Genomic DNA, 16603 nt, shown 5'->3' on the forward strand with positions numbered 1-16603 from the left:
CGGAGCAGAATCTCTTCCTTACGCACATAAGTGTATATTTTCATTTGATTAGTTCCGGGAGCCTGCCAATAAAACTTAAATTACATGGAGGCCATTTATGTACAAGTTAATTTGATGGCTGCAGTCTCTAAACTGCCTATTCTAGTGCAACAGAGACCAAGGATGGCCACAGACCAAGCAGTGCCCCAGGCAAGGAGTGCATCTGAGGCTCCCCTCATTTATTCCATTTTTTAATTCTATTGAGTTGTTATCTGTCTATCTGTCTATCTATCTATCTATCTATCTATCTATCTATCTATCTATCATCTACCTACCTACCCATCTATCATCTTTCTATCTATCATCTATCATCATCTATCTCTTTCTATCTTTCTATCTATCATTATATTTCTATCCCACCTTTCCTCCATGGAGCTCAAGGTGGTATCTATGATGCTTCCCCCTCCTGGAAATTTAAAATGATTTCTTTTTTTTAAAAAAAAAATCAAGCTGTGGTTATGGGTGGGCAAGTAGGCCTAATTCTCAGTCCTCACATATGCTTGGGAGGTCCCCGCGAGGCTCAGATCTGCCTCAGTTGACCGAGGATGCTGGGTGTTGCCACTGTTCCTGAATAGAAGCAAATAGGTCAACAGAAACCCTCAGGTGCCTCACCATAGCTGGGAGATTATCAGTATTACCTTCGCACCATCCCAAAGCATTGAGAAGCCATAAACCTGAGAGATTTCTACCTGGAAAAAAGGTTCACCTTCTGTTCTATTGACTAGGAATCCAATATAAGCTGTTTGTTTCTGATAGCTGCCAAACATATTCTTCTTGGCTCAGTGCTTTGAGGACAGTTTGCTGTCAAAGAAGATGAGCCTTCAGGATTGGTGGAAAATAAGGGTGGGGTGGAATCTTGATTTTGCTCTCAGGTACTTTGTTAAGCACTGTTCATTTGGATATGATGTGTCATGATTAATATTCCCATCACAAAAATTGGTGCTTAGGTAGGAACCCAGATGTAATTTTTCTTCCAACTTGGTCTCCATTTCACTTCTTTGTCATTCCAGCACACACGACATCATCGATCACGCAGAATGAAAAATTATGTCACCTGCAACTTTACTTTGCTTTCTTGCCAACTTCCAGATGTGGTTCTTTGGCTTGGTTGTTAGGAACTCCAGTGGTACCTAAATAATGAGGAGGCTTCCAGAACTTATTCTGTACTGGACTCAGTGGCGTGAGGTGAAATTTTTCATAGAGGAAGAGTTAGGGTCAGAGGTGCAATCTTGTGAGAGCGATTGCTGGCGGTGGTGGTGCAGGGAAAATCATGACGTCCTGATGTCATGCGTGTGAGCGTTGCACCTGCCTCCCTAAGCCGGGCAGAAGCTTCCTGGGCTTTGGGAAGGAGGTACCAGGTCTCTGACAAGATGCTGGAGGCCTGCTGCCTCCTTTCCAAATCCAAGCAGGCTTTGGGAAGGTGGGGGAAGGGCTCTTGGCCCTGTCAGAGCATTGTGCCTCCCTCCCTAAGCTGGGTAGAAGCTTTCCAGGCTTTGAGAAGGTGCTAGGCTTTAATACTCTAATTTACCAGAAGCATTTAGGTGACTAGCCTAGTCCCCCTAGTCCACTGCCTGTATGCCTCTGGTGCTGGTTGTCTCAAGCATGTGAGAAGAGCCTGGCTGAATCAGATCAAAGATCTATCATGTCTAGCATTCTCTTGCCCACAGTGGCCTATAGAAAATTTGCAAGCAGCACATGCTAGCAATAGCCCTCTCTTGCTGCTGTCCCCGAGGGGGCATACTCTGTCTACTTATCTATTTACAGTGGTACCTCTGGTTACGTACTTAATTCATTCCGGAGGTCCCTTCTTAACCTGAAACTGTTCTTAACCTGAAGCACCACTTTAGCTAATGGGGCCTCCCGCTGCTGCCGCCCTGCCGCTGCGCGATTTCTGTTCTCATCCTGAAGCAAAGTTCTTAACCCAAGGTACTATTTCTGGGTTAGTGGAGTCTGTAACCTGAAGAGTATGTAACCTGAAGCGTATGAAACCCGAAGCATATGTAACCCAAGGTACCACTGTATTATTAAATTTGTATACCACCCTATGCCCGCAAGTCTTAGGGCGGTTCACAGGATAATCAAATCCTGGAGTTAGGGAATGTGCACACAGACACACACATTCATCATGAGATATAACCATCACCAGACTTGTTCTGAAATAATTAGTCATGTTAAAGCCTTTTTTTTAAAAAAAGGAAAAGAAAAGAAACGAAAGCCAATATTTTCCAACCATTTAAAATACCGTATTGGCCCGAATATAAGACACACCTTTTCCCCAAATTCTGACCATGAAAAGTTAAAGTGTGGCTTATATTCCCGACCTTATGGTATGCAGCCAGGAGCGTGGGGCAAACAGCAGCAGGAGGGTGGTAAAGCAGAGCCCGCCCTGCGCATAGTCCCCTGTCCTCTCCCCCAAGGCTGGGAAGGGAGAGAGGAAAGGCCATCGGCAATGCAGCCCTGGCCCAGGATGCAGCCAGGAGCAGTGAGGAAGGGAGTGGCTTATATTTGGGGTTTTTTTCTTTCCCCCCTCCAATTTTAAAGGTGCGGCTTATATTCGGGTACAGCTTATGTTCAGGCCAATATGGTAATATTTTTGTTACTCATTTGCATTGTACCCTTCCTTAGGAAAGCAGCTTGCACAGTATATATGGGATTTCCAAGTGGCTTTCTATCCAGGCTCCAGGTTTAGCAGGAAATTTTAGAGGCTGAAGCAGCTACAAAACGCCCTGAACTTACTACAGCAGTGATATGAATTAGGAGTTTATTTGTAGGATGTAATTTTACAACGACTTATAAAAGCAGTTCACAGCAACCGTCTCTATACAGTATTACACAAACGGCTGAGGACACGAGGATTGCCTTGTATGAGATGGGAGGGTCAGGGTGTGAGGGATCCATAATCGGAGCTCCTGACTTTTCTTTCTTTTGACTATAAAGCAAGATATGGATTCTGATTTTGATAGGCTTCTGGCTGGGTTTCCCCAGCTACTCTGGGCAGCTCTCAATAGAGTATTAAAAACACGATAAAACATCTAATATTAAAAACTGTCCTGAACAGGGCTGCCTTCGGATGTTTTCTAAAAGTCAGGTAGTTGTTTATTTCCTTGACATCTGCTGGGAGGGCGTTCCACAGGGCAGGCACCACTACTGAGAAGGCCCTCTGCCTGGTTCCCTGCAACCTCACTTCTCGCAGTAAGGGAACCACTAGAAGGCCCTCAGAACTGGACCTCAGTGTCCGGGCTGAACGATGGGGATGTAAATGCTCCTTCAAGTATACTGGGCCTCCAAGTATACTGGGCCGAGGCTGTTTAGGGCTTTAAAGGTCAGCATCAACACTTTGAGTTATGCTTGGAAACGTAACTGGAGAAACCACTTACAGAAACTAGCATTCAGAATATGCAATGCTACTCATAGATTTTAGAGTGACACATCTGTTTGCAAAATATTTACAGATTGCCATGCATAGGCAAGACCTTGAAACCATCCTAGCTGGTTGAGAGGCCCTTCAAATAGAACACCTGAGAATTACCTGGCCACTGCCAGGAGTTCCAGCTTTCCTCTGACGCTCTGAGGCAACCTAGAAGACAAATGACTTCTCTTGAGAGTGGCTAGAATTAAGAAGAAATCTTGCAATTCCTGGAACTCTATGGGTTGTGGATTATATGAATGCTATCTCAATTTCCCCCTACTTCTGACATCTGAATAGCTGTTAGTGCTGGGCCAGATGGGCCATGCTCTTACTCAGCTATGGCAAATCAGGAAAAAAACATACAAATAAAATATTCTACACCGTTTATATTTTTAAGTTTCCACTCAGTTTTCCGTCATCGCTTGGACCCCTGCAACATTGCACTACTTTGGCTGATTATAGTGCAAGCGAATTGTTCCTTTTGAGAAGAATTTTCTAGCACAGCTGTCAGATTGGTTCAGTCGATTGTCTAGTTTTAAACATCATGGCTACATATAGTTAAAGCACTGATGCACAGCTTGGCCAATTTACATGAAGCTGGGGATACTACCCACAGGGCCTGAAATGTTGTGAATGTGAGTGGATAAATGAAGGAAAGCTTTGCCTGTAAGCAATTTGCATTGCCATAAAAGCTCAGTTGATATTAACAAACAAAATGCTAAAATAAAATAAAATAACCCCATATTCCACTTGCACTAAAGACATATAAAAGTGGGGGAAGTATTACTTTAGTTCCTTCCGGTTGTTTTTCATGGCTTAACAGTTTGACAACGAGAATTTTGTTTTTTAAAAGTCCTTCTGTATGTCTAGATTACCAGTCATACTGTAATCTCAACTTTAATTATAAATACGTAAGTACAGCATAGCTGAATCAAACGAGAACTCCTTCAATAAGTCTGAATTGGATCTAGAGACAGTACATCTTCTACCAGACTTTACCCCTCCCTGTTAAACTCTCAGCTTCTTTAATCAAACCGTCAAACTCCTGTTTCCTTGCACTGAGCAATGGTATCAGTCCCATCACCCTGCAGCTAGATTTCCTATTGAAGAGAACATAAAAACCATTAAAGGATCATTAAAGTTATTTTGACTCTACCTCAGTCATTCATGCCCTAGTCACCTCTAGGTTGGGTTACTGTAATTCATTCTATGCTGAGCTGCCTATGAAGACAATTGAGACAATTCACTTGTTTCAGAATGTGGATGCCAGGGGGTTGGCTGAAGCCCAAAGATCTGAATACATTACTTCAATCCTTTACCCGGTTCACTAGTAACAACTTGCTGTTGGTTTTGACCTTGAAAGTCAAGGTATGGCACCAGGGCATGTTGGGCACTGTCTCCACTTTGAGAAATGATCTGAGAACTTTGTGGGACCCAATTTTGCATGAGGAGTGGCAAGTGGAGTCAAGAGAGAGGGGCTTTTCAGTTACAATATCCAGATTATGGAACACCCTACTCAGGGCAACATGCCTAGTCCAACCCAGATGCTTTATTCCAGTGTGCTTCTAGTTAAACATTACATATTTTTAAATGTTTGCAGTTTTATTATTTTACCGTTTATTTTATCTGTAGCTTTGTTGTTTCAATTTCAGGTATTGTAGGAAGGCAGGCTATTATTATTATATGTTTATTTTGCAGGGATTTGATACTCATTTTTTAAGTACTCTATATAAGCAGGCTGACTGAGCTCCTCAGTTAGTTCTGTTCCAGCTTACAATAAAGAGCTGCTTTGGAAGAATCGCTGTGTCGTCTGATATGTTCACCCACAACTTAACAAACAACAACAATATTATTTTAGTATTTGGGGTGGGGTGAGGGTGGGGGATACACAGAATAACAGCTTCTGGGAGCAGGTGGAGCAGGGAGAAACCCCTTGGGAAGAGAAGGAACATTCTTTTCTGAAGCCCAACTGACCTGGACACGAATCGACCAAATATGGATAACTAGAAGTCTGGCACCCAAGATCAGAAAGGTGGAAATCTGCCCAAAGACATGCTCCGACCATAACGCATTGAGAATGGATATGACACTGACCCCAATTGGCTCCTATAGATGGAAGATGAATGATGGCCTGTTTAGAGATCAAAAACTTGTAGAGAAGGCCCAAAAAACCTTAAAGGACTATTTTGAGGTTAATATGGGCACCACGGTGGAAAAAAGAACCATCTGGGATGCAAGCAAGGCCGTGATGAGAGGGTTCTTGATACAACAAAATTCGATAAAGAAAAGATTACAAAATGAAAAGAAGGACAAGATTCTGGAAAGAATTAAAGAGTTAGAAAAGAAGTTAAGATCCAACCCGAAGTCCCAACCGATTCTGCGAGAAATCAAACTTTACCAAGCACAATATTCTAAACTGATAAATCAGGAAATAGAATGGAAGATCAGAACAATGAAACAAAAAACTTTTGAATCGGCTAATAAATGCGGAAAACTGCTAGCTTGGCAGTTGAAAAAGAGACAAAGACTAAATACGGTAACAAATTTAGAGATTGAAGGAAGGAATATCCAGAACCCTGGAGAGATTAGAAAGTGCTTCCAGAGATACTTCAAAAAGCTATACACCCAAGGGCCACAAGACGAAATAGAGATTAAACAATTTTTAGAGAAAAATGGATTAGCAAAGCTGTCAGAAGAAAACAGAACAATTTTGAATGGTGAAATAACACGACAAGAGATTGAGCAGGCCATCCAGAGTTTGAAACAGGGCAAATCGCCAGGGCCAGATGGACTGACCTCCAACTATTATAAGACACTGAAAGATTACCTGATACAGCCATTGTTGGAGGTCAGTAATGAAATAATGGAGGGGAAGAAGGCGCCAGAATCGTGGAAAGAAGCATTTATCACATTGATACCAAAGTCGGAAACTGAAAAGACACAACTCAAGAACTACCGTCCCATTTCTCTTTTAAATGTGGATTACAAAATATTTGCAGACGTTTTGGCACGTAGATTCAAGAAAGTTTTAAGTGAGATAATCCATAAAGACCAGGCAGGCTTTCTCCCGGGTAGATATATGTTTGCTAATACAAGGAACATTATAGACATATTGGAACTTTTGCAAACAAACATAAACACTAAAGCAGTTTTAATTTTTATAGACGCGGAGAAAGCCTTTGACAACATATCCTGGAAATTTATGAAGGGGAACTTAAGAGAAATGGGAGTGGGACGTGGGTTTGAGAATGGGATTGAGGCTATATATTCAGAACAAAAGGCTAAACTGATAGTCAACAATGTGGTTACAGAAGAGTTCAAAATAGAAAAAGGTACACGGCAAGGCTGCCCGATTTCCCCATTACTGTTTATTTCGGTTCTGGAAGTGCTGTTGAATATGATCAGGGGGGACCGGTTGGTGGAAGGGATCCAGGTCGGAGCGAAACAATATAAACTTAAGGCATTTGCAGATGACCTAGTTTTGACATTACAGGAGCCGGAATCTAGTACGAAAAGAGTATTACAACTGATTCAAAACTTTGGTCGAGTGGCGGGATTTAAATTAAATAAGCAAAAAACTAAGGTTTTGGGGAAAAATTTGACAGATACTGAGTTGGAACGGTTTCAGAAAGAGACAGAATTAACTGTGGTTAAAAAAGTCAAATACCTAGGGGTGAACATAACAGCAAAAAATCTGAGTTTATTTAAAGATAATTATGAAAAATGTTGGTCAGAAATTAAGAGAGACTTGGATAGTTGGTCAAGATTAAAACTTTCCTTGTTAGGCCGGATAGCTGCCATCAAAATGAATGTATTGCCAAAAATGTTATTTTTGTTTCAGACACTACAGATTGTAGACAAGACAGAATGTTTTCGGAAGTGGCAGAAAGATATTTCAAAATTTATCTGGCAGGGCAAAAAGCCCAGAATCAAATTTAAAATATTAACAGATGCGAAAGAAAGAGGGGGCTTTGCCCTGCCAGACTTAAAGTTGTACTATGAAGCTGCAGCTTTCTGCTGGTTGAAAGATTGGATACTCCTTGAAGATACGGATGTACTGGATTTGGAAGGTTTTAATAATGCATTTGGATGGCATGCATATTTATGGTATGATAAGGTTAAGATAAACAAGGCTTTTAAGAACCATATTGTCAGAAAATCAGTTTTTAATGTCTGGACAAAATATAAAGACTTATTGGAGAATAAAACTCCGAGGTGGTTGTCACCCCTAGAGGCTAAGGCCCGAAAAAGAGCCAATATGGAGGCCAATTGGCCAAAATATTGGGAGATATTAGAAAGAGATGGTGACAATTGGAAATTGCAGAGTTTAGAGAAAATGAGAGATAAAGTGCGAGACTGGTTACACTATGCTCAGATTAAAGAAGTGTTTAAAAATGATAAAAAGGTAGGATTCCAGGTGGAGAAGTCAAAGTTGGAAACTGAACTGTTAGAACCTAAGACTAAAGTACTTTCAAAGATGTATAATTTGCTGCTGAAATGGAACACACAAGACGAAATGGTTAAATCGGCAATGATAAAATGGGCTCAGGATATTGGGCATAATATTATGTTTGAAGATTGGGAAAGGTTGTGGACCTCTGGGCTGAACTTCACTGCATGTAATGCTTTGAAGGAAAATGTAATGAAAATGATATACAGATGGTACATGACCCCAGTCAAATTGGCTAAAATATACCATTCGTCAGATAATAAATGTTGGAAATGTAAGGAAAATGAAGGAACATTTTTTCACCTCTGGTGGTCTTGTCCTAGAGTGAAGGCCTTCTGGGAGATGATATACAATGAGTTAAAAAAGGTGTTTAAGTACACCTTTACTAAGCAACCAGAGGCCTTCCTCTTGGGTATTGTCGGCCAGAGTGTGTTAAAAAAAGACAGAACATTTTTTATGTATGCAACAGCGGCAGCAAGGATACTGATTGCTAAGAATTGGAAGACTCAAAATCTACCCACTCTGGAAGAATGGCAGATGCAGCTGATGGACTATATGCAACTAGCTGAGATGACCGGCAGAATTCGAGACCTGGGAGAAGAAAGGACGGAAGAAGACTGGAAGAAATTTAAGATTTATTTACAAAAGTATTGTAATTTGGCTGAATGTTGACCGGGATGTCAGAATAGAAATGATTGTCTACCACTAAATTAGATTTAAGATTAAATTATATGTCAATGAACAAAATTAAGATTATGGATAAAATGATAATTTGCTTGGAAACAATTGTATAATGATGTAAGTGTCTGCGGGAGGCGTGGGGGAGTCCAAAGCAATAATGGAAAGATGCTAAACAATCAATGTTGTTTTTGTAATATGCTTTTGTATTGAAAAAACTTTAATAAATATATATATTTTTTTTTTAAAAAAAACAATATTATTTTAGTATTTGGGGTGGGGTGAGGGTGGGGGATACACAGAATAACAGCTTCTGGGAGCAGGTGGAAGAAAGTATGTTGTCTTCATGCTCTGCTTTCTAGAGACATTTGGCTGGTTATTGTGAGAAGGCAGACAGAAGAAGAAGGGTCCCTGGTGTAATATGCCAGTTCTCTCTTTATATATCAGACTGCCCTAGCAAGAACATAGTCTTGACAATAACATATATATATATATATATATATATATATATATATATATATATGTTGCATTTCCTAAATAATTACATACTGAAGCTTGTGAAATTTTTGTTGAGTAAGAGTCAAAGCCTGAAATCCTATACAGTGGTACCTCCGGTTACGAACTTAATTCATTCCAGAGGTCCGTTCTTAACCCGAAACTGTTCTTAACTTGAGGCGTGCTTTCGCTAATGGGGACTCCTGCTGGTGCTGTGCCACTGGCGTGCGACTTCCGCTTGCATCCCGGGGCAAAGTTCGCTACCAGGGGCATCTACATCCGGGTTAGTGGCACTCGTTACCTGAAGCGTTCATAAGGAGGACGGTACGTAACCTGAGGTTCCACTGTACACACTTCTCTAAGAGAATGTCCCATTGAATTCAATAGCCCTTACCTCTGAATAGACATGCACTGGATTGTGCTGCATAGGATATCCCAACCATCACATTTATTATCGCTTGTTTCTGTTTCGAGTAAAGAGAATAATATTTTAATAGCACATCCATTGCTCATTTATCTTAATCATGACAAGCTTTAACCTTATTTAATTTAAACAAACAAACCAGCAATAAATTCCAGGATCCTTCTTTAATTTGGTTATGAGAATTGGCCGTGAACCTTCTTATGGCAAGATTTTTGTGCACTCAAAAACTATTTCATAGGCAGAAAATTAGCCTACAAAGCTTTATTTCTGGAAGCGGTGTGTGTGTGTGTGTCTAAATTTGCTATATTTCTGTCTGCTGGCCAGCTATTAAAGGCACAGAAATCTGCAATCACCTCTGATACTATTGGTGACATTGTCATTATTCTTATCTCAGTCAATAGAGTATGAGACTCTTAATCTCAAGGTCATGGGTTTGAGATACACATTGGGGACAGATTCCTGCATTGTAGGGGGTTGAACTAGATGTTCCTCATGGTCCCTTCCCACCCTACAGTTATATGATTCTAGGATACTAAATGTAATGTATGGGGGCTAGATAAAGGTAGTCATATACTACATACGTAGCAGCCCAATATCAATTTACTTCAGAGTAAGGACGCGGGTGGTGCTGTGGGTTAAACCACAGAGCCTAGGGCTTGCCAATCAGAAGGTTGGCGGTTCGAATCCCTGCAACAGGGTGAGCTCCTGTTGCTCAGTCCCTGCTCCTGCCAACCTAGCAGTTCGAAAGCACGTCAAAGTGCAAGTAGATAAATAGGTACCGCTCTGGCAGGAAGGTAAACGGTGTTTCCGTGCGCTGCTCTGGTTCGCCAGAAGCGGCTTAGTCGTGCTGGCCACATGACCCGGAAGCTGTACGCCGGCTCCCTAGGCCAATAAAGCGAGATGAGCCCGCAACCCCAGAGTCGTCCATGACTGGACCAAATGGTCAAGGGTCCCTTTGCCTTTACCTTTAAGGACCTCTGAACTCAACTCGACTTACTTCTGAGTGGACACGTATCAAATAGTGTGTTTTAAGTTGCACAGAATGCTAAAACACACACACACACTTCTCTCTACCCCACATTAAAGGCAAGCTACCGATATTTTCTCAGCTTCATATCACTGTGTACGTTTGCTTTCCTATGTAGGGAAAGGGGGCTTAGGTCAAAACAACAAACTTCTTAATTAAGGCTGCTATCCAGGTTGCACCCTTGCTTGCAGATGTTAAGTCCCATTGAATAAAGTGGGCAAGCAAGCAAAGAACCAGGTTTCACAGTGGCGATCGCTTTATGTTCAGGAATAGTATACATAAAATAACAAGGAAACCCTACGAAAGAGGAAGCGGGCGGGGGGGGGGGGACTCAGAACAGTGGTTCTCAAACTTCTTCCCTCTGAACCACATTTTCCCATCAGATGTCAAGGTAGTAAAGAACTACACAACTTTTAGAAGACATCTGAAGGCATCCCTGTATCAGGAAGTTTTTAATGTTTGACATTTTATTAAGCTTTTATATGTGCTGGAAACCGCCCAGAGTGGCTGGGGAAACCCAGCAAGGTGGGCCGGGTATAAATAATAAAACTAATAACGAAAACATATTTAATAATAATAATAGTAATATGCTCATGCCGCACTAAATTTTTTATCAATAAGAAATACACTGGGAAACAAAAAGCAACAACTCCTAGCAGTGCTTATTTTGAAAAGATGTGTATTCTACATTCTGCGAATATTTATGTGTGTGTGTGTGTGTGTGTGTGTGTATACAGAATGGTACCTCTGGTTGTGAACGAGATCCGTTCCAGAGGCTCGTTCGCAACATGAGAAGAACGCAACCCACAGTGCCGCGTCTGTGCACACGCGGGTTGCGACTTGCCACTTCTGCGCATGTACGTGACATCGTTTTGCGTGTCTGCGCATGCGCGAGCAGCGAAACCCGGAAGTAACCCTTTCCGGTACTTCCGGGTTTGCATGGGACGCAACCTGAAAAAACATAACATGAAGCAAACGTAACATGAGGTATGACTGTATATATATGTGTGTGTTTGTGTGTGTGTGTGTGTAATAGGCACACACACACACACACATATATATATACATATATGTATACATATACACACAGAGAGAGAAAAACACACACATACGCATGTATAGTATAATATAGTACACAGAAATGTTTAAACGCTTCTTTGAGCGGGTCCCGCCACACCTGCCATCCTCTCCTGCCGCACCTGCGCGGCGCTCCACACCCTTTGAGAACCACCGCCACGGAACGGAATGGAACGGACTACATTTCCCAGAAGGCTTTGCCCAGTAGCAGGCTCGCTTCTGGATTGGTGCTCCTCGGGGCCCAATCGGCGCGGAGGAGAACGGCGTGGATAACGGCGTTTCCCAGGTGCTTGTGGCGGAGACTGACGCGCCGGCGCCCGTTGGAAGCCATGGCCCCGTCACGGCGCCTCGCGCCGCACCTGCCTGTGGGGAGCAGCCTCCTTCTCCCCCTCCTCCTCCTCTTCCTCCTTTGTGTCCAGTTCGGGGGAGGCCAGAAGAAGAAGGAGGTAGAGCCGTTCGCTTCTCTCCCGTTTCCACGCGCCCCACCCGCGCGACCCTTCTGCCTCCCTGTGTGTGTCAAGGGGGGGGGGGAGAGATATCTAGGGTTCAACACACACACCCCGCCAGCCCCCTTTGTTTATGAGTTTAATATATGCTCCACCTTCCCCCCTGCAGCTCCTGTGTGTTGGTATATATATATATATATTTAATATTCTTTTCTATTTGTTTGTTTGTTGTTTTCCATTTACAATTTTATTTATACAATATGAATGGCCACATTTAAGATTTCATTATTAATTTTCGTTTATAGCAATCATTTCCCCTCACCCTCCTTCTCGCTGCCTCCCTCCCCCCCCCCGCCCCCCAGTCATCCATCCCTCTGAGGGGCAAACATAGGTTGGACATGGGGGAAAGATGGATTCTTAAGGTTTCTGCCTAGTAATGTTCGTTATTATGCTATGTGGGGTGTGTGTGTGTGTGTGTGTGTGTGTTTTTGTGTGTGTTGTAAGCTGCCCTGTGATCTTTGGATGAAGGGCGGTATATAATAATCATCAGTGCTTTTTTCTAAAAAAAATAAAAAGTGTTTAGGGGGTCCTCTCATTTTGACTCAAGAAAATCACCATTTTTAGTTCAAATTGGGGGGGAAATAAACACAGCAAATGGAGAAAAGCACAAAGATTCACAAAATGTTTAGGGGTATGCCTTCCCCTGCGTCCCCCCCCCCCCCCCGAAAAAAGCACTGATAATAATAATAATAGGAATGTGGAGAAGGTTGAGTGTTTGCCTTGCTCAGGACTGCTGATCAAAAGCTGTGTGGCAGCTGAGAATTCTACCACTGAACCACCAATGCAAAAGCTGTATAAGATAAGAGACATAACTAGTGTTTAAATTCAGAACCTATTTTCTTTTGTTTAATACGTTTTTGAATTATTTACAAAAAAACCCCACCCCTCAAAAATGTTGTTAGATCATGTAAGCAAAATCAGTTCTACATCTCACATCCCACAGCTTGTTTTATCGATGGAACATGTGGTGTTACGGTGGAGAAAAAGAAAGTGTCTCTGAACATGTGATGAAAGTCTCTTCTGACATAAACACAAGCACCTATTTGGAAATAAGCGGAAAGGAATTCACTGTGTGATTTTCACATGCCAGGAGCATCGTTTTAGGAATTAATTACTGCTTTGTTGTTTTCCTTCCTTTCTCCCTTGTTCTTCGCCTCACTATGTTTTGATACCACCTGTGATATTTAAGTCCACCTTAATCACTTGTACAATTTCCTATTAGTTGGTCATTGTCCTTACATTTGTCCCATATATATATACCCTCTCCTAACTGCTGCATAGTGCAGAATGTTATATATTGAAATAGCTGTTGTGGTTAAATTAATATCAGCAATAATTCTGCCTCTTCAAGTTTTCATAAATTAGTAGTACATCCAATGCTGCTGTTGGAGATTTCTGTAATATGGACCCTTCCCTAGTCTTTTTGCCATCAATACATGCTATTTTTCCCCTTCTCCATTCCCTTCTCCATTTAATGCCAGACATCTAGTATTATCCCTTGAAAAACGGGGGAACCTCCTGTGTTGCAGAGATAAAATAACACTGCTGCGCTTGACTTGAATTAACTGTCCCTCTATCTTACTTGATTATGTTATTATTATTTTATTGGCATGTTTACCAAGAAAAAAGGGAAAACTGAATTAAAGAGAAGAAAAAATTAAAGATAAAATATAATATACAAATAATAGTAATAATAGTAATAATAATAATAATAATAATAATAAACTGTTTGATTGACAGTTAATAACAGTCAATCAAATCAGCATCAACTATGAATACCATGACCATCAGTACATGGGTCTTAAATTAAACATATAAGTAAGTATAAGTCCTTCAGATTTTCAATTAGGTATCCACACAAGATTGATGCACATATTTTTGAATGTAGCCATGGCAATAAAGTCTTCAGACAACTGCATAATAGATAGTAGGTCTGCATCCTTCCACACTTATACTTCAAGTCTCTTAGCCACCATTGGCTACTGATTGGGATTAAACTCCTTGCTTTACCATTTAACATGCATAGAAGGGGTGGGAAAATACTTTATATCTATGAACCTGGATTAATTATTCTGGAAACTTTTTACTTTCTGGCTTTGTAGCATGTATTCAGTGAGTAATGCCTTTTGTGACTGGACAACTTCTAACCAGTATATGAATAGCTAGTATACAACAACACTATGGAATTATTCATAATATATAAATATTGTGAGATGAAGTTTATAAATCAAGAGATTTTGAAGTAGAATTCATCTGAGTGTTCTACTTTGTGAGCCTCGTAGTCAGTAAATGTCTTCTACCCTATCCTTTGTGATCACAATATGCTGGGCACATGATTTACACCCAAACAAACTATTGTAATTTGTTTGAGATAATGAGAAACACTGTAGCTGCTGATCTTAGCACTTATATAATAAAAATGTGACAATATGCAACCCTGATGTTTATCTGCAGCTTGTACTAATAATAAAAAATATGTGTGGCTAGCTTTTATACTAAATGAACTTGTAAACAATTTTGCAACAGCCTGCAAGTCCTCACCGTTGCTTCAGCAGCTGTTTGTTCCCCATCAGGCTACTGCTGCAAATAAAGTAACACTGATGTATTTAGGATCAGGATCTTTAGGTAGTTTTAAAATTATTTTTCCATTGCTTTATGTATTGCAGGATGTGTGTCTCTTTTTGATTCATCCAGGGGTTTTTTATGAGCCAAGTGCTGTATTTCATGACTTCAGTTGTTAAGAGTTAACCAGTAGAAAGTGAGTCTCCTGAAATTGGTGATATTTCTGAGTAAAAATGGCCAGAATAGTAAAGTGTTGAATTATTTTAATTTGAATCTTTGCTATAAACCTAGTGGGGTGCCATTTGCTTTTACCAAAGTGTGGTCTGTAAGCCTTTACCTGCTTAACCTGGGAATAGCCCCATTGAGCTTGGTGGGACTTATTCCTGTGTAGGCATATCTACAGGTTTGTGCTGTTAGAATTAGATTGGAGGAAAGGTAGAAATGGAGACCTGATTGCATCAGTGGAAAAAGGGATCCTGCCCTTGTTTGGTTTTATTATGGCTTCTGCTTCTCCCAATAATAATAATAATAATAATCATGTATTATTTATAACCTGCCCATCTGGCTGGGCTTCCCCAGCCACTCTGGGCAGCTTCCAACAAAATATTAAAATACCGTAATACATCAAACATTAAAAGCTTCCCTAAACAGGGCTGCCTTCAGATGTCTTCTAAAAGTCTGGTAGTTGTTCTTCTCTTTGACATCTGGTGGGAGGGTGTTCCACAGGGAAGGTGCCACTACTGAGAAGGCCCTCTGTCTGGTTCCCTGTAACTTGACTTCTCACAGTGAGGGAACCACCAGAAGGCCCTCGGCGCTGGACCTCAGTGTCCGGGTAGAACGATGGGGGTGGAGACACTCCTTCAGATATACTGGACTGAGGGGTGGGACCGATATCCCTAGCTCTTATCAGACTGCCTTTTAGTCAGCACTTAATTCAGAGAGCCATGGTTCAAGACGATTACTTGGAAAGCAGAGCCCTTCCTCCTGCTTCATGTGGCTTGTGGTTGCCTTTTTCCCTCTACTGAGTAATTGCGGTCTGCCTATACCTTCACTTATTCTTTCTTCTGCTCCAAGGCCTTTCCATAGAAAGAGGTTCTGGAGCTGTTCTCTTAGGAACATAAAGAAGAGCTTGGCTGGGTCAGGCCAAAGGGCATCTTCCTATGGGAAACCCGCAAGCAGGACTTGACTGTAACAGTACTCTCCCCATGTGTGATTCCCAGCAACAACTCTTCAGAGGCATACTTCCTGCATTGTAGCTAGTAATGATTGATAGGCTTATCCCCCATGAATTTTTCCATTCCTCTTTTAAAGCTGTCCAAGTGGTGGGCCATCAGTACACCATGTGGAGGTAATATCCATAGTTTAACTAGGAAACCCTAACTCCGATTAAGACCTGCTTCTAAGTCCCAAAAAGTTTAAAAGGCGAAAAGCCAAGGGTTAAGGACTAGAATTGAGTGAGAGAAATGGGAGGGCAAGATTGTGTTTTTAAAAGGCTGTGTAAAACTTGTGGAGAGGCTAAATAAGAAGATGTTGACATGGGGAAGAACTTTGTGGGAAAGGAAGAAACTAACAGAAAGAGATAGATATGCTGGGATGAGGATTGCATGGGAAAGAAAGGGAGCATGAACAAAAGCGCGACAGAAAAGATAGAGAATAGAAGAAGCAGAGGAAAAGAGGGAAGCAGAATTAGCAAGAGTAATAAATTTTGAATGGCATACATTGCATTGATTCTAGTCACATAGTTCTATTGTAAGTCATGTTGTTCATGTTTTAAAAGAAAATCAGTGTAGGCACAGAAACGATGTAAGAGAAATATATATATATATTGGGGGGGACATGAACCGTCTTAAGTAGATCTTTAGTCCTGCAGGAAAGGGAGGATGTGTCCTATGAATGTGCTGGAGGGGGTAAAAATAGTTTCAGTATTATTTTAGTG

General features: G+C 41.3%; 1 protein-coding gene and 1 long non-coding RNA gene across 2 annotated transcripts in view; one reads left to right on the plus strand and one right to left on the minus strand.

The window, feature by feature from the left end:
- Positions 1-11798, minus strand: part of LOC144328896 (uncharacterized) — a 37569-nt gene extending 25771 nt beyond the window's left edge. The window contains exons 1-2 of the long non-coding RNA XR_013394269.1: positions 11700-11798; positions 9466-9535 (exon numbers count right to left, since the gene is read on the minus strand). This is a non-coding gene — a long non-coding RNA (uncharacterized LOC144328896). The remainder of the gene's footprint in view (positions 1-9465; positions 9536-11699) is intronic.
- Positions 11799-11849: 51 nt separating this feature from the next.
- TUSC3 (tumor suppressor candidate 3) overlaps positions 11850-16603 on the plus strand; it is a 128339-nt gene continuing 123585 nt past the window's right edge. Inside the window, exon 1 of the mRNA XM_028743697.2 lies at positions 11850-12045. Coding sequence (XP_028599530.2) covers positions 11929-12045 — 117 coding nt within the window. The 5' untranslated portion in view covers positions 11850-11928. The remainder of the gene's footprint in view (positions 12046-16603) is intronic.

This window comes from Podarcis muralis, chromosome 9, assembly GCF_964188315.1.
Source record: "Podarcis muralis chromosome 9, rPodMur119.hap1.1, whole genome shotgun sequence".
Taxonomy (NCBI): Eukaryota; Metazoa; Chordata; class Lepidosauria; order Squamata; family Lacertidae; genus Podarcis; species Podarcis muralis.